General features: G+C 35.2%; 1 protein-coding gene across 2 annotated transcripts; it reads left to right on the forward strand.

Annotated features, from left to right (window-relative positions):
• The first annotated feature begins 4,318 nt into the window (after positions 1-4,318).
• LOC120328278 (DNA ligase 3-like) lies at positions 4,319-24,528 on the forward strand. 2 transcript variants are annotated; one of them, XM_078114531.1, is made up of 21 exons: positions 4,319-4,396; positions 5,108-5,170; positions 5,922-6,078; positions 6,886-6,997; positions 7,536-7,646; positions 8,139-8,345; positions 8,824-8,975; positions 9,625-9,740; positions 10,646-10,774; positions 12,138-12,294; positions 12,818-12,967; positions 14,178-14,271; positions 14,965-15,082; positions 15,494-15,581; positions 16,105-16,182; positions 18,255-18,378; positions 19,104-19,246; positions 19,747-19,922; positions 21,029-21,183; positions 21,978-22,183; positions 23,248-24,528. In XM_078114531.1, exons 2-21 carry the CDS (start codon positions 5,154-5,156, stop codon positions 23,374-23,376), a joined length of 2,619 nt encoding a protein of 872 aa, XP_077970657.1. In that variant the 5' UTR covers positions 4,319-4,396; positions 5,108-5,153; the 3' UTR covers positions 23,377-24,528. The 2 variants fall into 2 exon arrangements, with proteins under 2 accessions (XP_077970657.1, XP_077970658.1); XM_078114532.1 differs by lacking the exons at positions 14,178-14,271; positions 14,965-15,082; positions 15,494-15,581.
• The last annotated feature ends 839 nt before the right edge of the window (positions 24,529-25,367 follow it).

Consider the following 25,367-nt stretch of genomic DNA (forward strand, 5'->3'; position numbering starts at 1 on the left):
TAGTAAATTCACAATACATGAAAATATGTGAAACAAACTCAGGTTCTCCATTACATAATACACACATTTCATTCCCTGCTTTTCTTCCAATTTCTGGCTTTTGTTTTCAATGGCAAGATATCCCAGAGTAATTTATAGTTAAAATCAGTATTTTTAATAAGTAAACGAATAGCTCACAGAACCATGTGATTCATATGGAGCACAGAGCTATGATTGAGAGAGGCCGTGGTTCGCCATATATTTAGGCCTTCTTTTCGGCTTTCCTCTCCCCTTGGATAAATATGTAATTCCCATGTTATATCAATTAATAAATACATAAATAACCGCACTCCTCTCGGCGACTGGTTCATATTCTGTTCTGTAGATACGTTTCCTGTCTAATAGATATGCATTCCCAATATGCTCATAGTTGTATGCTTTCAGCGTACCATACTTCGAAACCCAAAATCAAATATGTATTGAAGAATTAAAGACCTCAAGTCAAGTTAATACGGCCAATTTCGCACCCGACTGAGCTGAAGCAAGGGATTTTGGCAGCGAGCAATGCGTTTTCTTAATATGCAACGAACCATTTAGCTGGACGACGTAAAAATGCAGGGAACAATGCCACAATGAGCAAATCTTTGCAAGTTTCCACTCATTGTATATATGCTCATTGCTTATAGTAAAATCATTTCTAAAATTCAGGGTAGGTCTTAATTTCCGGGAAACACGATAGTGGACCCATGGATCGTTTTGTTTTGTTAAAAATTTCCCTCTTATCGTTATTACCAAATGATTTAAAATTTCATTGGGTAAAGATTATATTTTTCGCTAGAAGGCTATTACTTTTATTTGGTCCTAAATCTGATATTTCATCTAAAATGTATTGCATAATTTTTAATTCCGGGAACACGTTTTTAGGACATCGTGATGGCTGTCTTCCACGTTTTTATGACATCGCAACCAGTAGTCTACTGTGTCACAGAACTTGAAATATATAAGATAAGATTTTATTTCGATTCATTCGATAAAACAAAATAAACATATATACACAAAAGATTAAGACGAATAATCTGGAAAGTGAACAAAACCCAATAAAATAAGTTTAAAACGTATAAAACGCGTTCACTTACTAAAGAAGAAAGAAAACAAGTCATAAACACAAACAAATAAACATGAATATTGACGGCGGTCATTACCCACGCGTGTCACTTGGTAATCAGGTTGCGTGGAATTTTTTCAAAAAACAAAACATTGAATTAAATATCCGCTGTGCGTGGGATGCGGCATGTAAACAAACAACCCGAAAAATCCTAGAATGAGGTGCGAATGCATGTTTCCGTTCCATGCTTAAACATATATCTAGTAAAATCCACTAAAACGTTAACATACCGATGTAAAAATTGAATGTAAATTTTCAAATATCAGTTCGTGCAGTTTAACTTTTGTATATCCGGTCTAGGGATGCCACTTTCGGATTTACGAATCGGATCGATTCGAATCGCATCTTTTCCGAATCGATTCGAATCAGATTTACGCGATTCGGAAAAAGAGAGCGATTTAGCGAAAAAAAAACATTGAACGTTTGTTAAATCGTCGTTTTCGGCGGCTTTAAATCTGCCAGAGTGTGTTTATGCGGCGCTCCAAATAACGCCAAATTACGGGACCGAAAAAAAAACATTGAACGTGTGTTAATCGTTGTTTTCGGCGGTGTTAAAACTACCGAATGCGTTTATGCAGCACTCCAAATACCACCAAATTACGGGACCGAAAGAATAACATTGAATATTTGTTAATCGTTGTTTTCGGTGGCGTTTAAACTGCCGAATGCGTTTATGCGGCACTCCAAATAGCAACAAATTACGGGACGTAAATAAATGAAAATGAATTTTTCGTGATTGACTTTTTTACTTGTCTGCCGTCATTTGTTTCAAGTTCGACACAACACACTCTTTTACGCATCACTCGAGATGATGTGTGGCGTAATTACCAGCAAACTGCGAGTTCAGTTTTCCACTAAATAGCCGAAGTTCCCATTATGCGCGAATTCAAATGGATCGTATACCTGGAAATTCGTGACAATTTTGATGAAAATTTTCAACAGCACACCTGCGCTGCCACTAAGTTATTGTACGCCCTGGCATGATTGGATAAAGAATCGGCTACCGACGTCTAGATAATGTTTAATTTTGATTGAAATTTAATTTAAACTTTGTTCTGAGAGCAATATTTCGCGTACATTTGAAGAGAACTATTGCTGAATGAGTTCATCGGCCGGCAATGTTAATTTACAATCATGTATCTCATCCTAAAATATATTTTTATTTTGTTTGCGTTTGTCAGGCTTCCACTCGAGTGGCGGTAAACGAAATCAGGGGGACATAATGTAATAGTACATACACGTCTTTTTCCAGCTGTTACCAAAAAAAAATAGTATTTACTTTTAATTTTGTTAGCGCGATACAAGCGGATAAAACATTTCGGATTATTTCGAGCAAATGTCATAACGGACAGGTGGGAGTAAATAATACTTGAGGAATGGCAACTTGTGCACTGTTTTACATCAACACGTGGCAGATTTCATACCAGACCGAGCATACGGTGCGAATGTCGTCTTACTTTAGCCCCAGCGACCATGTTTGATCGAGATAAAGCGTCAACCAATTATCGCTCGTCAGCGCGGCGTCCATTATGCACATTTGGACTTTCTGAATTACGAAATTAAACGTAGTCCACATTAATAATGAAGCCCGAGTTAGCCAATAACGCTGTTTGCCACAAATAATACTGTCTCTAATATTTATGGAAATTTTTGTTCGCAATCGTAGTCGGATGAACGATTGTTTTTATCGAAATTAATTTAATTTAATCGTGGTTAATTTTATCGTCTTCAATCATATTCTTGTAAGCATTTCCCATTTATAGTAATTCAGATGCAATTAGAATGTTTTTGTCGTATTACTCTATGCTGCTAGCATAAATATAAAATATTGTACTAAGATTTTGAAGATAAAGAATCGGTAATAAGGCCGTCCCTGATTCAATATAACAAGAAGGGAAATACCACGGTCACATATACTGGTGTGGGACAAGGGAAAGCAGTGATGTTACTGTGTTTACGACATAACAGTACAACTGTTCCCTGCTTATTTTCTTATATGAATTCCATCAAATTGCCTCAGCCCTGATACAAGTATAACACAATAACTCAGTATTGTAAGACTCACAGATAAGTTGCAACAGCAAGTTTTTCATCAATGCATTTATTAGTGATATCTATGACCTACATCTTTTTATCATGATGAAAATAAGTGTGGCTTGTTCACTGAAAAACCCTCATCACCCTTGCTATATAGCCTATTCCATTTTCAAATTTTTTTCTTCTAGATTTGAGCTTTTTTGTGAGTTTGGCCAAACATACGCATGTAATAAAAAAAAAAAAGCTTAATGGAATCAGATTCGGAAAGATTCGATTCGAAAAGTTTTGATTCGAGATTCGATTCGAAAAAAAATGTATCCAGAAGTGGCAACCCTAATCCGGTCACATATTTGAGCAGAGCATAATTTCGTCCGAACTTATTTTCATAATATATTTAAAAATCTTCCATTTTGCACCCATGTTGCACATTTTTTCAGTCCATCATTCAAAAATCTGCTATTTCTGTTATTTGTTTATTGATGTCACTTAGTCTGAGATTCACTTCTCGAATGCATATCTTCGGCTCGAGGTAGCCACGTCCGCATGCGACGGCGGTCGGTACCAAAGTGAATATATATATATTCAACTACAGTGACCTCACATTTCTAAGCCAAAAGCCTCTAGTGCTCCACACGCCCTCGTGTTTATTCCTTCTATAATTTGGACTTATTTTAATCAATTTAAATAATTTACCGTTTTCCCAGGGTATTATTTCAATTTTCTTCGGGGAAATAACACGAGATTTTCGGATAAACAAATTATTAAAACCGATATCCATTTACTTATAAATACCACGCTTTTTTCTCTCATGCGGTTTAGATTATTCTTTTAAATTTTAAAACGTGTAGGAGAGATTTCTTGCTTATTGACGAGGCCAAAATAAAATTCCGCTATCGACTAGGTCCTATTGTAAGGAAAAGCTTACATAGAGGTCATTTTTAAAATCCAGGCTAGGTCTTATTTTTTGGGAAGCACGGTAGTATTCATTTCAAAATGAATCCAAGACCGAGTCATCAGCCATATTTCAACAAGTAGATGTAAGGAAGGCATAGTACACTTTGGTGGCGCAACATCGTGGCGCAATATTTTCGGCGTCACGTGTTCAAAACAAACCAACAAACGCAAACGTATAAAAGCCATTGACCTCAATGATGATAGCTGATTCGCTTCTTCCAGTTTTCAGCGTTGCTGTTTAGTCAATGCGTGCATTCAAAGGTAGGTGGCGTTGCTTTGTAAATTGCTAGTTTGCAATGCTGCAACACTTTAATACACTTTATCTCCTGATCTTATACACTTCCACACTTGTCTATATCGTTTTATGAATCCCGTCTCACTCATCACACGCACAGCCGCTATTCACTACATTGTTTGTAAGTAATTTCATGTAATTTGATTATGAAGTTAGACGCCCGAATAATGACCAATCGTTTATGTTCATATTTGTTTGTTGTGATTTGGTTTCTTTCCTCCTCATTGAGTGAACTCGTCTAATACGTTATGAACTTATTTCAAGTTTTGTGGGCCTCATGCTGGTTTCTGACAGTTAAAAGATAAGGTAAATTTGCAAAAATAACTGAATGAGGGATGTTTTTGTATCTAAAGTAATGAGCTGATGCTACGTCCAAACGTGTGTACAGGCACAGCCAAATTTCTGCACAGACAAATTGCAGGATTTTGATTAAAAAATGACTTAATCTCTGTTATGGTACCGATAGTTGTAACCGGGTATCGGTAATAGCTAAGAAAAGTCCTTCGTCCAGATACCTATTCCTGATTTTACTATATTCAAATTTATTATTGGTACCGTAGTTCGCTATTTCAGAATTCTACATCTCAGTTAAAATTGACTTCGTGGACCAAAATTTCCATTCTGCGTTTTTATATCATATTGTTAATATTTTCAAATTTTCTATTTCCTGATTTCAGATCACATATTTGGCAAAGATTCAATTTTCTGACTGTTCCCAACATCATGTCTGATTCTACAAGGTAACTTTCAAATGCATTCATCTTACAGTCCTACTTTGTTGCGATTTATCGAGCCCGTTCACTCTGAATGTCGGTGCATTTGCAGGGCTATTTTGGCATAGTGTGCTAATTTTTGCCGTGGAGCACATATCTCATAGTGTTCATCTTATACCATTGTACCATTAAATCCTATTACTGTATTAAGCATCATTCTCCATACTAGTTCACCAACGAAAAATAAAACTAATAAATGTCTCTTTGGTGGGCTCGGTCTTTCTATATGAAAGTACAGAAATAGTTCTTGCTTGAACGGGCCACTTGGATGTTGGAAAAAATTGTCCACTAGCAGCTATTTGAACTAACTCAACGAACCCAGCAATTATCTGGGTCTCCAGAAGTCTGAGTATGTGCCCATAAGTGCTTAGAGGGGCTTTATTATGTGACGCAGTGATGTAATTTTCGATAGCATAGTCAGGTGGGGGTTAGGAATGACGTATTCAAAAATTGTTGAGCCAGGAGCCAGCCGAAGTACGCAAGTACTTCGAGAGACCCAATTATCCTACATGTAGTTACCCCCATCAACTCGCACAATTCAATTGTGATAACCCCTATAGTAATTAATGACAAATATGTACCTAATGCATAGCAAAATTGCCCAATGTGCCATAAGGTTTGCTATCAGTAAAGACTATTTTTCAGCGTTATTAATTCCCTGCACAGCAATTGATTATGTCAGTTTCAACTCTTCACCTATTCATAATATATTTAACAGATTCACATGTGATTATGCGAAACGAAAAGCGAATTGCAAAAAGTGCAAACAGCCAATAGACAAAGGAGTTGCCAGAATCGCCAAGGTTACTCCTAATTTTTTCAACGATGGGGACGGCGAAATGAAAATGTATCATCATATAAACTGCATGTTTGAGGTTTGTGATACATTAATGTCTTTTCTACTTCTATATAAATCATTGAACCGTGAGTAGTCGGAATCGTCTCATTTCACCTGGCATGTGCATATGCTGCTATTTATAGCATACTTGTTTTATGTTACGGTAGAAGACAAATAGTATTGAAGTGGAATCACCAGTTGGTTCATTACAATGTAATTTTTATGTTTTTAGTGCACTTTAAATTATTTATGTTATTAGTGTTTCAAGAATTAAGTTAAATTAATGAGAAGAAAAGCTATGACTCGAGTCATTATTTTTCTAAAACCATGAAATGACACGTTTATCTGCATTAGTTTCTACTCAAAGTTCATATCATTTGTAAGTAAACACATATACGACATTAATTTGACAATGAATTCTACGTTATACACTCAATCCAAGTAGTACTGGTACTTGATCAAACTTTCGTACCCATCCAAATTCAAAACACAGTCTATACCGGGCCTATTTAGCTCTTGAGTGCTGTGATTCAAATCATTTGGTCATTGAAACACTTTTGTTCATAAGCGCACTCATCTTGGTTATAATTTAATTCATACCCCCTGTGTCCTACATGTCAATATCTGATACTTATGACTTTTACTACCCTAGTTTCCACTTTTTTAATGTAGTCAATTCCCATTCCACAGAATATGCAACTGTCATCAAATATATGAATGTTTCAAACTCAATTTACGGAAACTTCAACATTGCTTTAATTTCAACTGAATAACTTGATATTCTTTTGTGTGAGCTTTGATACATATTTCACTATAGTCAAAAGTGTATTTTCCCATTGCTTAGGTATTCTCTCGAGCACGAGCAACCACCAAGAAAATTGAAGATCCGAGTGACTTGGAGGGTTTCGCAGACATGGAAGATGATGAGAAAAATCAAATAAAGAAATTGATTGCAGGTAATGACTGATAACAGAATTTTTGTTATATGGTCTTAAGATACGGAAATGTATTGGTACATGAATGTTATAAATCTGACATGGGCAAACCACGGCCTGCGGTTCAAATCAGGCTCTTCGGGTGATTTGGAAAAAAGGGGGAAATTTCTCCTCCGGAATAAAGCCGGACTGTGGAAAGTGACTTAGACCAATATATTTCTATCTCTCCCCCTTTGTGAGATGGGACCGAATCCGAAGAATTCTGGCACATTTATTTTTTAGAAAATTTTGTTTGGTTTATCATACCGAATCTATTACACTTTTAGTTAGGATGGTTGGCATGGGGATAGAATCAAAGATTTGTGTCGCATATGACGCCAACATACTAAGCATTTTAACCACACCATTATTTTCATTTACCTACTTCTCACAAGAATATTATCCCCACATAAACATATTGTGACTTTCAAGTCAACTCATATTTATCTGATATAACGATAATCACAAAACTTGGTCAACTGGTCCTTCACATGTAGCATTGTTTTATTCCAACCTACAGAATTATGTGCAAAACAAGCTGAAAAGCAGGCCAAGTCACCTCGTGGTGGAGGAAAGAAAGCAACACCGAAGAAACAAAAACCTGCTAAAGCACCTTCTCCAGTTAAAATGAGTAAGACATATATACTGCATTTAGGTTCGGTTATGTCAAAAAAAATTATCGCTCGAGTAAAAGATTTATTTTTAGGTCCATGGAAACCCAACATTGTCATATTTATTCATAAAATTTTCAATACATTATTTTTTGATTACGGTATATATTGTTATATTTTCCTATCAACAACTTTATGGTTATCTGGGATGCGGACTGCTAGTTTAGGACTTCTCTAATTGGAATCAATCGTTAAATTGTCAACTGAATGGGAAATAGGTTAGCGCAGACAACAGAGTTTTCAGAGCCAATTTTTTGTTTTTTTGAGGTGTAGTTCCAAGTATTTTTTTACAAAACATTTTTGTCAGCTTAGAGTCTGTAGAAACTTTACAGTGGTTCCACTGCTGTGTAGTTATGGTATTGTTGTTCTTCTTAATATGTTCTGGAATTTTATGCGAGATAAAAGATATTTGCAATTGCAAATTGTTAATCAAAAACAATGTTACTATTCAGAAGCGAGTCCACTGTCGAAGCCAATCCAATCTGCTTCCATACACACATTGAGCACAAGTGCTGATTCATCTAAACCGCCTCCTCCGTTCTCGAAAGATAATAATTTTCGTGAATATCGTAGACTATGTGCAATGATTGCTGATGAATCAAGTTATAACGAGAAAACCAATATTGTCAAGAATTTTATTACTCATGGAGCAAGTGGCTGTAAGTTTAATTTAATAATACAATTAATTTATTGTATATTGACAGATTTAGAAATAGGAATTTTATATTCATTTTTGGTGGGGGGAAAGATGATAAGACAGCTCACTCATAATTATGGCGTACCATGGCCTCTTGTATTGTTACCAGTCTATGTCTGGTATGGGATTAGTTAACGAGGGTTTCTGATGTATGGACTTGATGATGGAGGAATCCATGACTGACCAGCGGTTATGTAAGCAACCTTATGACAGCTGGGAGTCCAGCAATCCTCTCACACATAATCATTCCCCCATGGGGATCCCGCTTTTCTCCTATCGTGATATGATATGAGAATACCTAAATCAAAGCAATCTGTATTTTCGATAAATGGACATAGTTCAAAAGACATAGTACTAACCACCTTAGAATGATCAATAGTTAGACAACATGAATGAAACATCAATGATTTCTTCTGACCGATCTTTCATGAATTTTACAGCTGGATATACAGGTGACCTCCACATCCTGATCAAACTTTTACTTCCTGGTTCAATCAAAAGAACTTATAATCTTCAAAATAAAACAATTGCAAAAATTTTCAGCAGAATATTTGATACAGACCTTGATGAAATGATGGAACATCTAGAACAGGTACAAGTTTACAGCTATAACTAAATTTGAATATTTTTTTAACCTTTAACCTTGCTTGCTCAAAGTGACGCTCACTGAAACTAAAAGATCACTGGTGATACGCTTCACCAACCATGTGTGAGCGTCTACATGAATCAGCATTGTACTGATCGTTAGGAATACGTTTGCCACCGCACCTCTGATTACCCTGATTGTGTTCGCAAGTTCGAAAACCGTGGGGAATATTTATGTGCAAGAGGATTGCTGGACTCCTCGCCGATGTTTATGTAACCGCTGGTAGTTCACCATCAAGTCTGTGCATCTGAAACAAATAACTAGCTAACTAATCCCATACCCAGAATGAAATGCTAACCAGACGAGAGGCCATGGTTTGCCATATGATTAGAATGTTTTATCCCCTTTAGAACTATACAAACATTGTCATAGTAAAGACTTAATAATTTTAACATACTTTAATAACATAATTTTTAGAACTGCTCGATTTTGATAATCGATATGTTTGCGATGGGCTTGACCAGCCGCTTTCTGATCTTAAAGTTTGATTTCCTATTAAAGCATTCAGCAATTTTTAGTAAGGATGTATCTTAATTTTATTTTTCAAAGTAATTTATCACATTCTGTTAATTAACAATAATCCTTTTTTTGCCAGGGAGATGTTTCTGAAACTGTGTTTAAATTTTTTGAAGAAAGTGACTTTTTTCCACCTTGTAAGAAGAGTAATTTAACAATACATGATGTTGATGGAATGCTAGGGAGATTAGAAGGGTAAGACTACCTGTACTATTGTTATTGAGATTGGATTATTATTGGGAAAGAATATTGGGAACTAACATTTTTTCCTTGGAATACAATATTATAGGTATTTAAATGCCCAGGTTTGGCACAATCAATCAATCATCATTTATTTGTCAACACAACACAATATAAATAGATCAAGAGGAATATGACGAAATATGAGGCAAACAAAAACGACTAACATTAATTGTGTGACAGGAGTCGCGAGGGACTTCAAATGTCTTTGAGCAGGGATACATATGATGCTGATTCAGCTTAATGAATAAATTTAGTAAATGCAGATGCTTCTAATTAATCTTAATTATGGTAACCTCCAGGCACATTTTGAACATTTCACGACTGTCAAGGCATAGTTTTGGTCTACGAGGAATGATAATCTAAATTTCCATCAATATACTTTTTCTTACATTACTTGAATAGGAGACTTATAGTCATATTGTCAAACTTTATCATCACTAGCTATCCCAATCCAATGTTAAAAGTTTAAAACCAACATTATACACAATGATTAACCTGTTTATAGCTTTGAATTCTCTTCTGAGGGTTATTGAAGTGTAAAGGGATTGCTTGATTCTTTTTCACATTAATTTTTCCGGATTTATTTGGTCTTCTTGGTCATGTCCTTCAAGTCCATACATTAGAAACAAATATCTAGCTGGTAACTTGGCCGTGGTACACCATATTATTAAGGTGTCATCCTTTCCCCGGTTTATTGGATAATCAGAATCCTATCCTATGGTATGTTGATTATTATTAACCTCGAATTAAAATCCCTGCGACACATGGGTTTTTCACCTATTAAATACTCAAGCATTTCTTAACCTTTTTGACTTTCTTTTTTGTTAATTATTGCTTATTGTATGTTTTTATCACAGCCTTACAAGAGAAGAAGACCAAGAGAATGTATTGAAGACTTTTGCACGTAAATGCACAGCAAATGATTTGAAAGCAGTGATAAGACTCATAAAAGGAGATCTGAGGATAACAGCTGGTGATAAGCATATGTAGGTTCACCCTATTCATATTAGTCTTCGATAACTGCTAACTTGGTTGTGCTGTCTATTTGATTGGATTAGTTTAGTTGCTACATAGCCTACATATACCCCAGCAAGCTGCTACCTATTATATTTTTAAGATTCCGTCTTTCGTGATGTTTTTATAAATTCTCAAATGCTATAATGTTAACTGATAGTTGAAGTCTGGTAGCTTTTTCTTCACCTCTTTCAGACGCATTTTTTGGCTTTTCTAAACAATTCTCATTTTATGCTATTTATTTTATGCGGCAAACAACCAGAATTTTTTGATTTCTTCAGATTTGAATTTTTATCACATTTTTATAAAATTATCATATGCTGTACTTTGCATTTGACTGAATGTTACTACCTGGTAAATTTTTCATCAGTTTTATTTTTCATAAAATTCCTCCTGTTTAATAATGCCACTATTTTAATAAATCCCACCCCATACTGAGTAATCGTTCCATATTAAATTCAAATGTTGCACGGCCCATATTAGCATATTGTTTTGAACAAGCTGATACATAGAAAGATGCACTAGGACCATAATTGTCCTAATCAGTTACTGTATTTTATTTACCCTGTGAAGATAGCAGACTCTCTCAAAGAATAACTCTCAACTCAACAAAACATCAGGGACTTCTTCCCAACACTGATTCTAAAGTCTGATACAGGGGTCAGCAACCTACGGCCGGATCCGGCCCTCGACACTTCACTGAATTATAGTAACAAAACAGCTGTTTCATAGATTATATTCTTTACGCAAAAGAATTTACGTTTAGACTAAATTATATTGTATCGTAACAAGTATATAATTCACAATTACTAGTTTTAATAAGTCTATAATTTAATTATAAGTTAGACAAATGGCAACAAAACGCAGAAAAGTTGATGCTAAGTGCAAATGGTTTAATGGTGCAAATAATATTCAAATGGTCAGTCTTCGCGTGCTGCTTATAATTTAACTTCTGATTTGTATGAAAAAATGTGAATCATATCAGTCATCCGTTCGGTTTTTAACTTTCTAAAAATATGTGCGGCCCGTCAAGGACTTGCAACCTTTAATTTTGGCCCGCGAGCGACAAATGGTTGCCGACCCCTTCTCTAATACATGAGGCAGCTAGTTAATAAGGCCATATTAACTGCAAATTCTGTTACACCGTAAAATCATATTGCTTTTAGCAAGCTGGTACATTGGAAGATGTAGTCAGACAAGAACTTTCAAGTCTAATCAATTTCTCTAATCAGGGTAGATTGTTGACTTGTACTTGGCAATGTACAGTTATTATATATCAGCATAGTCAAGACATTAACTAAAATAAATGTTGCAATAAATAAAACTTGAATTTAGACTCGAAGCACTTGACCCAAATGCTCATGAAGCGTTCAAAGCATCAAGAGATTTGGAAGACGTCATCAAACGTACGTTGGAACAGAAAAAATCTGGGGGTTCAGGGTTGGAAGTTCGGGCTTCTCTGATGACCCCTGTCGCTCCTATGTTAGCTGAGGTAGGTTTTAATAAATTTTCATTTTTCTATTTGCTGACAAATTAATCTATTTGAATTCTTATGATATTACGGAAAAACATCTTTTCAACATCAAATGATAAAATAGTGCTTTTCACCCTTGAATTTTGTAGGTTTTTGGAGAAGAAATTTTTTTCATTTCAAATCCATACCAAAGTTTAGCAAAAGTTAACTTTCTTAAGTTTAGATTGCAATTTGTTGGATGGCTTTTCACCTCTATTTTATTACTCTTTGGAAACTGTCTTTGGCCATATGTCAGCACATTTTCACTTCATCGCATTTTTAATAACCTTACCTTTTTTAATAATTAAGTGCAAAAACAATAAAAAAACATCAGAAACCTTGCAAAAACACTGAAAAACCGTCCGAAACCGCCAAAAACCCTGCAAAAATGTCCAAAACAGTGAAAAATTGTCAAAAACCAACAAAAGTACTCTTACTATTATAATTTGATACTGCAGCCTTCTAATTGTTTGCTGTTTAATTAATCAAAATGTTTTCCCAGGCTTGCAAATCAGTTGAACAAGCCATGAAGAAATGTCCAAATGGAATGTATTCTGAGATCAAATATGATGGAGAAAGAGTTCAACTTCACATGGATAAAGGAAACTTTCAATTTTACAGCAGAAGTTTGAAACCAGTGCAAAAGCATAAGGTGGGGTTTGTTTCTATTATTTGTTGATAATTAATGAAAATAAATAAATACTCCAGTAGTGTGTGTCCCATGTTGAGTTGGACCATAATTTTTTCCGATTTTTCTTATTTTAATTTCATTACGAGTTCGGGACTGTCTGTGTTAGCCAAGTGAATATATCTCTTGCCCATAGGCTTCAGTCCCTTGATGAAGAGTAGGCGAACAAAATTAGTTACCTCCATATTGGTACACACACTTCTGGAGCGTCTTGATTTGAGGATAGAAGTAATTGTGTTTAAGCTATAGAGTATTACTTTAAATATTGTAGCGTATTTACGCTAAAGGTCAGCATTTGATTGATTCCACCTAAGTAAATATGTCCGTTTCTAACAATCGAGAATACAAACAACTTTGTTTGCAAATACTTATCGCCAAGCCATAGAATTCAAAGTTCCAATTCATAAACGTTTTTGAGGGCCCAAATGACATAGCAGTCCAGTTTCGTACCAAAATATTTTTAGGGGCAATTGTTTAAAGCTAGGTAATGCACACTCGCTCAATTATAACGGATTAATCTTCGAGCGAAGGTGTGGTTGACCCAAAATGCCAAGAGCTACCGAGTTTTTATTCAATCGTGAGAAAATCCAGTCAAAGCGGATTGGATTGGGCTTCTACAGTTCAAATTTATACTTGATCAAATTTTCAAGAATTTCAATATGGTCTTCCAGAAAATTCAACGCCACCACCATTCTTCTTTAGTTATATTAATACATATTACTGTACGTCTGCTCACAGCTCATGTATGCAAATATGCAATGCTCAATTCCTGTTCACCAGGAGTTGGCAAATTACGCCACACTGGTCAAATCCGGCCTGGCGAAGTGCCCATTTGTGCCTGCTGAAATTATCGATATAAATTACTGTTGAAAATATCGATGAAACTAAAGTCATAATGACCCGAGTTGTTACATTGTGATTCTTATTTATAAGTACCGGTATATATAGGTCAGCCTATATGCTGGACTAGCTGATTTTTATTCATAGTTTTTCATATTGAGTTTTTAGCCTCCGGTACAGTAACCACGTCTATTATCTGTAACGGGTCTGTTCAGGAAAGTAATTGCCCACTCATACTGTACACCCTTATGCTTCCACACTTGGCAATGTGCATGTATCATATTGGTCATTTTTTATATATTTGACAGATTGCTTTTAATGATCTTTTTTTCAGATTGTCCATTTTGAAGAAGTTATTCCAAAAGCATTTCCCCATGGTCACAGTATGATATTGGACAGTGAAGTGTTACTCGTGGATAACAATACAGGTATAGTAAGGAAATATTGTTTGTTCAAAATTTATTTCGGCCGTAGTATGTGTACCAGGCTAGGGTTAGGGCAAAATTTTATTCTGATTCTTCTTATTTTAGTTTTCTTACGAGTTCGGGGACTGTCTGTGTTAACCAAGTGAATATACCCCCTGCCCACAGGGTTCTGCTCTTTACACAACTTGGTGTAAAGTTGACGAACAAAATTAGTTACCTCCATATAGGTAGGTACACACACTTCTGGAGTGCCTTTATTTCATCACAGATACCATTGTTGATTGTAAATTCTGTTGAAGTGCCTTATTTAAGAATAGTGTTTGCCTACTCGTAACTGGAAAAGTAAATATAACGTTTTTGTGTGTAACAGGTTATAGTTAGTTGCTTTGCCTGACGTTTATTTTCACAATAATCTTCATTTCCAGTACATGGCTTATAGATTTGCTTTCAAATCTTAACTGCCCGTATTTCAAACCCATTTCTACTTTTGCAAAGCTCTAATCAATTTGGTTGTGCTGTATCATTCACGTCTAGTCATTCAACTAATGTTGCTGCATACTTTTTTGATTACCTATCATGCCAGAGATTCGAATATTAGCTTACTGCTTATGTTAATCAATTCAAATCATTGGTTATTCTAAAATGGCCAGTTTTGATGCTTTCTTGAATACAAATTTTTGAAACTATGTTTCACAGGTATTCCTCTACCATTTGGAACACTCGGAGTTCACAAGAAACAAAAGTTTACTTCAGCCACTGTTTGTCTTTTTATTTTTGATATTCTGCATTTCAATGGAGAAAACTTAATGAAAAGGTAACAAGTATTTGAGTGTTCTCTTCATTTTTTTAAGCAATAAGCTGCCCCACAACAAAGGTAACAACAGCGATCTTCAATAGTATTATTCAATAAACTTAATACTCAGTTCGCCATTCAATTTTTTTTTTTTTATAAAGAGACATATCTCATTTCATTGTGGTTTTTGCCATGATCAAAACATTTTCGTCAACGGTGTAAAATGTGAATTTGCAAGACTAAATTTAAATAAATAATGTGAAAAGTTCCCGAAGTATTCGTAAGTTGTGCGTCATCTTAGTGCGAATACTTCCGGAGCGCCAAAAGTTGGTCTTTATATGGATTGTAAACTGTTGAAATATATTTATCCCATCTATAATCATCTAAACTGAATTTGGAACATTTTTAATAATCTAACATTTCTTGTAACAGACCAATTCGGGAACGAAGAAAACTTTTGTCAGATAATATAAATGAAATCAAGAACAGAGTGATGTTGTCAGAAATGCAATTTGTGAATGTAAGTTTTGTGTTTGACTCAACTATCTCGACTCTGACTACCTTGGGTGTAATAAAATTAAGATATTTGTAGGAAAGGCCATTTTTTACGGGTTCCGATGCCATGCTCAAAAGTGATAGGCCCGAAAAAGCGTCAAATTTAGCAATTTTCTAAATGTTCTCATGTTTGAGAGATAACGACTATTTAAAAGCATTAGTCAAGTATTTATATAGAACAATTGAAAATTAATGTTGTCAAAATAAATCTTTACCATTGGCTAAAAATTTGCTGTGTTGATTAAGGGCTTGTAATAGTTTTACGATTTAATCCATCTTCGGTTATAGTTATCCAATTTACGGTTGAATTGTTTTGGCTATAATTCCCCAAATAAGTCTGTATAGAGAAAAATGTCAGAAGTACGTTTTTTTACAGTTCACTTCTCAATTCAGTAAATATTTATGGATACTAATATTATCTAAGTAAAAAGAAAAGGAATTCTAAAGACAAGATATTTCATAATTTGCATCGTATTATATTGTCATAGAAACCTGAAGATTTGAAATCAATGATTGTTCGTGTCATAAAGGATGGTTTGGAAGGTCTTGTGTTGAAAGATGTAAAGGTATTTGATCCATTTATTTTGATTTAATTAAAAAGCTTTTAAATACGATTGTAAGTGAATTATTGCTATTGATGTTCAGAGAATAATAATACGAAATATTGAAAACATTATCGTTTGTTTAGGTTTGCACTGACCAGTACAGTGTTACATTTATATACTTTAGGGCAGGGGTGGCCAACCTTTCACATACCATGCGCCACGTTTTAAACATAATGTTTCAGATGCGCCGTAAATCTCTTGTATTCCCACGCCTAATGTCCTCTTCTTGTTGAAATTATATAAATTTCTAATACACACACATATATACACACGTATATGTAGTTTTTACAATTTACAACTTCACATGAATAGAAATTAAGCAAGGAAGTATAATAAATAAAACTGATCAATTTTATTTAAGTACCGCCTTCATGAGACTTTTGCTGCTGTACACAACTGCAAATGTTTACAAACAAAAATCAACCTTAATACACGCCTTTACACACACAAGAAGAAACTTTACCAATTAAGTTTACAGAAAACCACTCATTTGGAGAATTACCGAATCACTGAATGAATAAATTTCAATGACAGTCGCATATATATAGTTAACTCAACGAAAATTCTCGTATCCACGCAAAAATTCAAGCAATTTACGATAAACAGATTACGATTGATTACGAAAAGGGAACCATTGTGACGCCATGCTTCAAGTAAAAATTACAGCCTTCCTGAAAGTAGGAGGAAACGCATTCTGTCTTATGAGCATTACGCAATAAAGCTGTTTTTAACAACGAAGAAAAAAAGGTACGATTAAGAAGTAAAGTTAGGCGTAATATTGAGACATCAGGCCTTTAGTATCAATATCTACTCTACTCTACCCTCGATTCTAATTGGCCTTTGCTAATCAGCTGTTTGGTCTAGCGTCGCGTGATTTTACTCCAGGCTTCTTCGAGATTAGAACTTGCGTCACAGCAAGCGATTTTACGCTTCGCTTTTATTGACAACGGTCATTTGAAGTTTGGATAAAAAAGGTGGTATTTAGGGGTCATTTTCAGAATGTTGTGGGTTGATTTATAATAAATTTTTTAGGCTTGGGCAATTCAACTGGTTGTTCAATGGTTATTGGGAGATATTTGGGAAGTCTGGGCAATGGAAAATCCATGTTTCAATCTGATAAATGACGATTTTCTATTTTTCCAGAAGTTCTGAACTTTTTATTTCAGTATGGAAAAATAGTAAATTTTACTAATTTTTGCTAAAAGTCTAGAATGAATGTCATAAAGTCCGTCCAAAAGATAACGTCGATAATCGCCTGTTGTTTCTAATTCCAACAAGCCGTAAGTGGGCGACGTGGAGTAAGGAGAATAGATGTTAGGTACAATCAAAAGTCACCATGTAAATCGCAAAAAAACGGCTTGGCGTGGAGAAGCCAAGTGCAATTAACAATTTTTGCATGAAAAGGGTTAAAGATGCAATGCGCCACCTCTAATCATGCAATGCGCCACGTTTGGCGCATGCGCCATAGGTTGGCCACCCCTGCTTTAGGGCATCGCTATGTCCACTAAGCCAATGATCAAGGTACTCCTGTGTAATTTTTATCCCAATTTCCCATATTTCAGATCTATTACAAGTTCGAGGACTAGCCAAGTGACTCCCGTAGTATTTGTACTTGAAATTATGACCTAACCCTAACCTGGTACACATACTACCTTCAGGTGTCCGTCATCTTGGTTCACATACTTTGGGAGTACCATTATCTCTACAAATGACCACTGATTCTGATCATGCTATTTGTATTTTAGTATGTTCAATATTTATCCGAAGGTGCATGCAGCACATTTGTTTTTAAAGTGAGTATGTTGTGTGTGCTCTCCAGCATCAATAATTAACACCTTATCTACATATCTAATGATCATGACTCATGACGTGAATACATTTAATGGGCTCGGTATTAAATTACCATGATTAGTAAAAATTTATACTTCATACTAACCTAAAGAATTTACATCCATTGATCTTTAGTTCAGATCGAAATTCAAATGGAATCATTTGGTAATTGTTTTATTAATAATTGTGTTGATTTCATTCAGAGTATTTATGAACCAGGCAAACGTCACTGGTTGAAAGTCAAGAAAGATTATTTATGTCAAGGTGCTATGGCTGACACTGCTGATCTTGTAGTATTGGGTGCTTATATTGGAACTGGAAGTAAAGGTATTTTGTATTTTTTTCTCAGAACAAAACTTCAAGAACGCAGTCATTGTAGTGTGAAATATAATGATCATACCTGACCAATCTTAGATGATTTAACGCTGATTTGCTTTGTATTGTTTGTGTGATGGCTCAGTAAGTGACACATTGGCCTCAACTTTGTCAGTGTAGCTTGTTCCAGTGAAAACCTTGCAAAAACAGTGAAAAAACACTAAAAATCATGGAAAACCACCAAAAACCTTGCTTCACCACTGCCATACCAGAGCTTTTACATCAATAATCAACTGTGATAAAGATATTTAAATACACCAAATTGAGACAACATTTTGAAATCAGCAAATTTTCAACCCTTAAGCATGCTGCGTGTTACCAAACAGCCTGAAAATTTGGCGCTCCAGAAGTATGTGTACCAAGATGGCGCACAACCTGATAACCCGATCACGGTACTCATACTCGGTTCAGCTTTTCCGCCATCTTGGTACACATACTTTTGGAGCGTAGTTTATGTACCAGGTTAGAGTTTGGCCTTAATTTCAGGTACAAATACTACGGGAGTCACTTGGCTAGTCCCCGAAACTCGTAATAGAACTAAAATAAGGTAAATTGGAACAAAATTATGGCCTAACCCTAACCTTGTGCACATTTTACCTTCCAGTGTCTGCCATCCTGGTTCACATACAACGGGAGTACCCAATTTTTTTACATTTACATTTTTTTCATATTTGAAGGTGGTCTGATGTCAGTATTTTTGATGGGAGTGCATGATCCTCACACAGATAGATGGAAAACTGTAACCAAAGTAGGCAATGGACACGATGATCAAACTATCGATAAAATTAATAAAGAATTGAAAGTTACGAAAATACAAAAGGTTTAATGTTTATTATATTTAATTGGATAAATGTGCCCTAATTGTGTTTTAAGGAATGTAGAATGATTGGTGCGAAAATATTTCCATTGAGAACTGGTATTCAGAAAACATGGGTGTGGGAGGAATTTTGTTGGTTTCAGGGAGGAAAATTGTATCGGTATTCCTCGTATTGTGTGTACCAGGTTAGGGTTAGGCCATAATTTTATTTCGATTTTCCCTATTTTAGTTCTATTACGAGTTTGGGGACTGTCTGTGTCAGCCAAGTGAATATACCCCCTGTCCATAGTCACTTACACAACTTGATGTAAAATAGGCGAACAAAATTAGTTACCTCCACATTGGTACACACACTTCTGTAGCGCCGTTGCTCGCGCAGGGCCTTAATTGTAGCAAAAGGCATAACTTGGAAAATAAAATACCATCTACGACTCTAATATCAATCAAAACATAACAGACGCCATAGCTCTTGAGTTTGACTTATCAATTTTGCTCCATTACAGGACTTCAACAGAGTACCGAAATGGTTGTTATTGAATCGTCAGTATGTTCCTGACTACATTGTCGAAGATCCAAAATCAGCTCCAGTTTGGGAAATTACTGGAACTGAATTCAGTAAATCTGATGCTCATACAGCTGATGGGATTTCTATAAGATTTCCAAGGGTGACAAGGATAAGGTGAATATTTTTATTTCTTCTATGAATAAGTCTTTTAGGGTTTGTTGTGGGACTGTATGTGTGGAATGGTATTGTGGCTAAATCAAATGTAAAGGTATTGATATATTTGCATTCAAAATAAAATGTGTGAGTTCATGAAATCGGAAATCTTAAATCAGAATGTTTATTCAAACTATGTTACCCACCACTTCATCCAGGGTGTGATAAATTGTTGCTTGTGTGTCTAGGACAGGGGTTCTCAACCTGGGGTTTGCGAACCCCCGGGGGTTCACGAGAAGATTTCAGGGGGTACTTGGATGGCAGTCGAGTTTTTGTGTGTTGCTGTTTTTTAATATCTTTTATTACTACCAGAGGAAAATGCGTGCCGTTTAAAACTGGATGCCAATTGAAACATAGATTTTCCCCGATCTTGCGTTGTTGTGATTGTGACGTGAACAATGTGAAATTCACGGCTTTGCAGGAAAACTGAAATTTCCAAATACAGTGTGCTGCAAGCCTGCAAGCATTGGAGAAAGTGATATCCTTATTGAAACTTGAGAGGGTTTTCAAGAATTTATTAGTTGGACGGAGGACTAGGGCAATATCAGTAACAGGGAAATTAAATTTAGTTTTATCTGGTCAATAAATTGTTGTTTCAACAAATTGTTAGTCGATATATCACAACTTTGTTCGGTGTCAGATTACCGGGGGTTCGCGTTGATTGTTTCGTGACTCGGGGGGTACTTGACAGAAAAAAGGTTGAGAACCCCTGGTCTAGGAGGATGTGAATGTGTGTGATGCATGAAAATAATTTTGCTCGATTTGATCTCGAATTTGGAAACTGTGTTTGTATGTGTAAAAAGCTTGCGTGCATGTTTAAGTATATATGTGAAATGCATAGGTGTATATGTGTAAAAAAGTATGATTGTTTGTATGAAATGCATCCTTCTTAATAAAACTTGAGTTTTCTCTCCCTTGATATAATCACTTTTTGAGTGCAATAACTATGTCTGTTTTGCACAATTTGTTCTCGTCGTTGCACCAATTTTTACGCAGAGTAAGTCGCTCAAAGCAGATTTAGATGATAAATAACTGTAATTTGACTTGATGAATACTTTTACATGCAGAGATGATAAAGACTGGAAAACAGCGACGAATCTTCCAAGATTGAAAAAACTTTTTGCAAAATCCAAGGAAGAATCTGATATTTCTGCTTTACTTGATAAAAAATCAGGAACAAGTACTGTGAAGATCGAACAGAGATCTATGAAACTAGATGATGGTGAGTATGGTTATTTTGGTACTCCAGAATTGTGTGTACCAATATGGAGGTAACTAATTTTGTTCGCCTACTTTACATCAAGTTCTGTAAAGGGACTGAAACCTATGGGCAGGGGGTATATTCAATTGGCTAACACAGACAGTCCCCGAACTTGTAACAGTATTAATATAAGGAAAATCGGAATAAAAATATGACCTAACCCTAACCTGGTACACATACTACGGGAGTACCGTTATTTTTATGCGACATTTTCACTCTTCAATTTTGATTGAGGATGTGCTTATAACCTATGTATCAACTGATATGCAATGTGGGTGTGATGGCCTGATGTCCCCAAATTTTTTGACACATTCTTCCCTTTGTCTGTTTTGATCCTTATTTCTCCCTCACCTTGCATCAAAGTTGTGTTTCTGCTATTTCTTCAATCTTTAATAGTTCCTAATCTAGTGTTGTGTGCATCTGACACGACATGTTTACAGTTTATGTGAGTGTATAAATACCTATTACAATAAATAACTAAACAAAGTTAGTGAACCATACTAACTACAAAATAATACCTACTTCCGTATTTCCTTTCTCAAAACAACAAATTGATACGTTCTGATAAGATATATAGATAAGTTATATAGATAGTTATATAAGATAAGATATATAGATCAATGTGAAGACGGGATGCTCACACACACACAACTGGCCGAAAACAGAGATACGCAGCATTTACCCTTGGGTATTAAGTTTAGCCATCGCATCCTAAATATGGAAAACTTATATTATTATGGTCACATTTAATATAGGAGCTTCATCATCACCATTGAAACGAAAACGAGATCCCGGTACAACACCAGTCAAGAAAATTCCGAAAATCAAACAAGAAAACGGTGGAAAAGCTTCGTTTCTACATGACGTATTCACCGACATGAAATTTGCGATATCTTCTTCAGTAAAAGATCAGGAAAAAATGAAAAGATATATTGTTGCTTTTGATGGCGACATTGTTGAGGTACGTATCCTTAGAGATTTGTGATATAACCAGACCACATGGACATTTTGGCATAGGAGTGCTCCAGAAGTGTGTGTACCAATATGGAAGTAACTAATTTTGTTTGCCTACTTTACATCAAGTCGTGTAAACTGTAAAGGGACTGAATTTTATGTGCAGGGGTAATATTCACTTGGCAGACAGTCCCCAAACTAGTAATAGAACTAAAATAAGGAAAATCGGAATAAAATTAGAACCTAACCCTAACCTGGTACACAGACTACGGGAGTACCCTTTAAAGATCATTTTGTGTTACCACTGGTAACTTACCAGTACTTGTTATTCTTAGTGATTGCATGGACATATTGGCATTCTTCACATTATGACATGTTAGTGGTTTGGCATCATTTGAAAAGGTTTTGAGAACTTGCGATTTAAGGATAGATTTACAAGTGCAATTTTGTTCGCTTTTGATTTTATCTTAAGCTGAATTCACATTTTTATACATGAATACGCTTGCTTACACTCCTGCTTGATAACTTTCAAGCATCTGTTATTTGATCTAGTCTTCTGCTAAAACTAGAAATATATGTTGAGTATGTAATAAGTATGGTACTCTCGTAGTATGTGTACCAGGTTATGGTTAGGCCATAATTTTATTCCCATTTTCCTTATTTTAGTTCTATTACGAGTTCGGAGACTGTTTGTGTTAGCCAAGTCAATATACCCTCTGTTCATAGGTTTTAGTCCCTTTACACAACTTAATGTAAAGTAGGCGAACAAAATTAGTTACCTTCATATTGGTACACATACTTCTGGAACACCTGTAGTTGTCGTTGTCGCAATTCTAAGGTAAACTAGATATATGAATCTCAATGTAGGATAGGAATTTTCTATTCATCTGACTCTGAGTAATAAAATGATAAAACGATTCAAACAAAAGTTCTCTTTCTGTTCCTGGACACGATCAGTTATAACCAGGTAAACATCCAAATGTATGGGTGGGATGGAACCGCGGGAATTGGAAACATTTTATATTTATGTTATCTTCAATTTTTATTTACTTTTTACTTTTTCTATTATAGAACTATGATGTTTCATCTGCAACACATACAATAGGGGAGATAAATTCAGATGATATTCCTTCCGATTGTAAAAAGTTGACCGAAGATTATATTTGGACTTGCATTAAAAAGAAGAAATTAGTTGCTTAGATTAAATTTTGTAATATGATTTGCTTTCATATCAATATGTACATTGTAGCAGCCTAGCAGGACCCATTATTGAAGTCACGTTTGAAATATTAATTTATAGATTTTGATTATGTGAACTGAGTCTGTAACACTCGTTGTATGATAAAATGTATATGCCCATCTGTCTTTTTGTCTTAAAGAAGTCTATCAAATATAGTAATAAATATCAGACAATGGGTTTGAAAGAAAAATTCCAACCATTCAACTTTTTTTGTTTATAATCTTCCTCCTTCATCAAAATTGTTTTTGTTCGTATTCGCCATTATTGAACTGTTCTTTCTCTTGGAACATTTTTTCTATATGATTATCGTGGTATAGATTTTGTTTACATAAACTGTAACATTCATTGTATGATTGAAAGCATAACCGTTTTTTTGAGCCTAAAGAAGTCATTCAATATTCAATATTTGTTTAATATAAAACTAATGTGTCTGAATAAAAATGTCCAACTTGTTTCGATGTTTGAAAATCTGTTTATCAATTCTCTCCCTTTTCAGTACTCTTTATCATGAATGTTTTTGTTTCCTATTCACCCTTTTTTTTGATATGTGACAGAATTTTAATCTAATTTAGTTACTTTAAATATTTAGTATACAAGCTTACATGATAGTTGCTGTGTGAAGTCCTGTACCATATATACGTTTCACAAGTGGTTCTACATGTGACCTGTTTACTTTTGAGTAGAAGGCTCGTGGTCTAATCAGGCTCCAAAAAAGATTATTTTACATGAATACTCAATTAATTCTGAGAATCAAATTACTGTGGATCTCAGAGCCCTTATTAAGTTCGCTAATCAACCCCATTTGTCAACTCGTTTGTTATTCCTAATTTTATGTAAACGGCCTGTGGATGTAGGACAAGGAGAAAGGCTCCTCAGTTCAATACATAATACCTGTGTTTTTAATTCTACATTGCCTCCCCTGCCTTGTTGAATCATTATACTGCGACTCTCAGAGCCCTTATTAAGTTCGATAATCAACTCCATCTCTCACATTAGTCAACTCGTATATTGCACTGCGATACCTCAGATTTCTATAATAATGTGTAATCAGTTTTTATTTCTAGATTCTAGTTTGATTTTCATGCACCTGATATATTAAACATACGAACATGCTTGAGTGTGAAGATTATGATTGAGTTTCTCCTATGCTGACAGAGTGCTTTTTCAGGTTTGAAGCTAGAGGAGAGTGAGATACCATTGTTTCAGAGAGAATCTATTTGACCAGTTATATGATTTTACTATTTCAGTATTCACCTCATTCCACTGGCGTCTGATGAGATAGCTAAGTTAGGATCTTTATAAGGTTAGGCTGTAATTTTATCCCGATTTAAGTTCTATTACGAGTTTGGAGACTGTGTTTTAGCCAAGTGAATATATCCTCTGCCCATAGGGTTTAATTGATGTAAGATGGGCGAACAAAATGAGTTACCTCCCGATAAAAAGACTATTTGCTTTGCAATGAATGTATCTTCAAATCGATGACAAACACTGCCAAAACGTCATTTTACACACAAGGTTGTAAACAAGCACTCGCTATCTCCCCCAAAGTCTTTTAACATATGAACAAGTTCTGTTAGTTTTTATCTGACCATTTTTATCAGAATCTCATACATTTGGCTGTCTGGTCTTAGACATTATAATGCTGCCTTGTATCAACATCTGTTACATGGATGTATAAAAAGAAATGACATTTCAAACAGCCTTTCCTGTCAGTAGTTTGCTAAAGTGGCTAAACATCACACACGGCTATACTTTTTACTTTTTGGTACTCTAGGAGTATGTGTACCAGGTTACGGATAAGCCATAATTATTTTTCTTATTTTAGTTCTATTACGAGTTCGGGGACTGTCTGTGTTGGCCAAGTGAACATCCCCCCTGGCCTGCCCATAGGTTTCAGTCCCTTCGTACAACTTGATGTAAAGTAGGCGAACAAAATTAGTTACCTCTATAT

The sequence above is a fragment of the Styela clava genome, chromosome 7 (genome assembly GCF_964204865.1).
Source record: "Styela clava chromosome 7, kaStyClav1.hap1.2, whole genome shotgun sequence".
NCBI lineage: Eukaryota > Metazoa > Chordata > Ascidiacea > Stolidobranchia > Styelidae > Styela > Styela clava.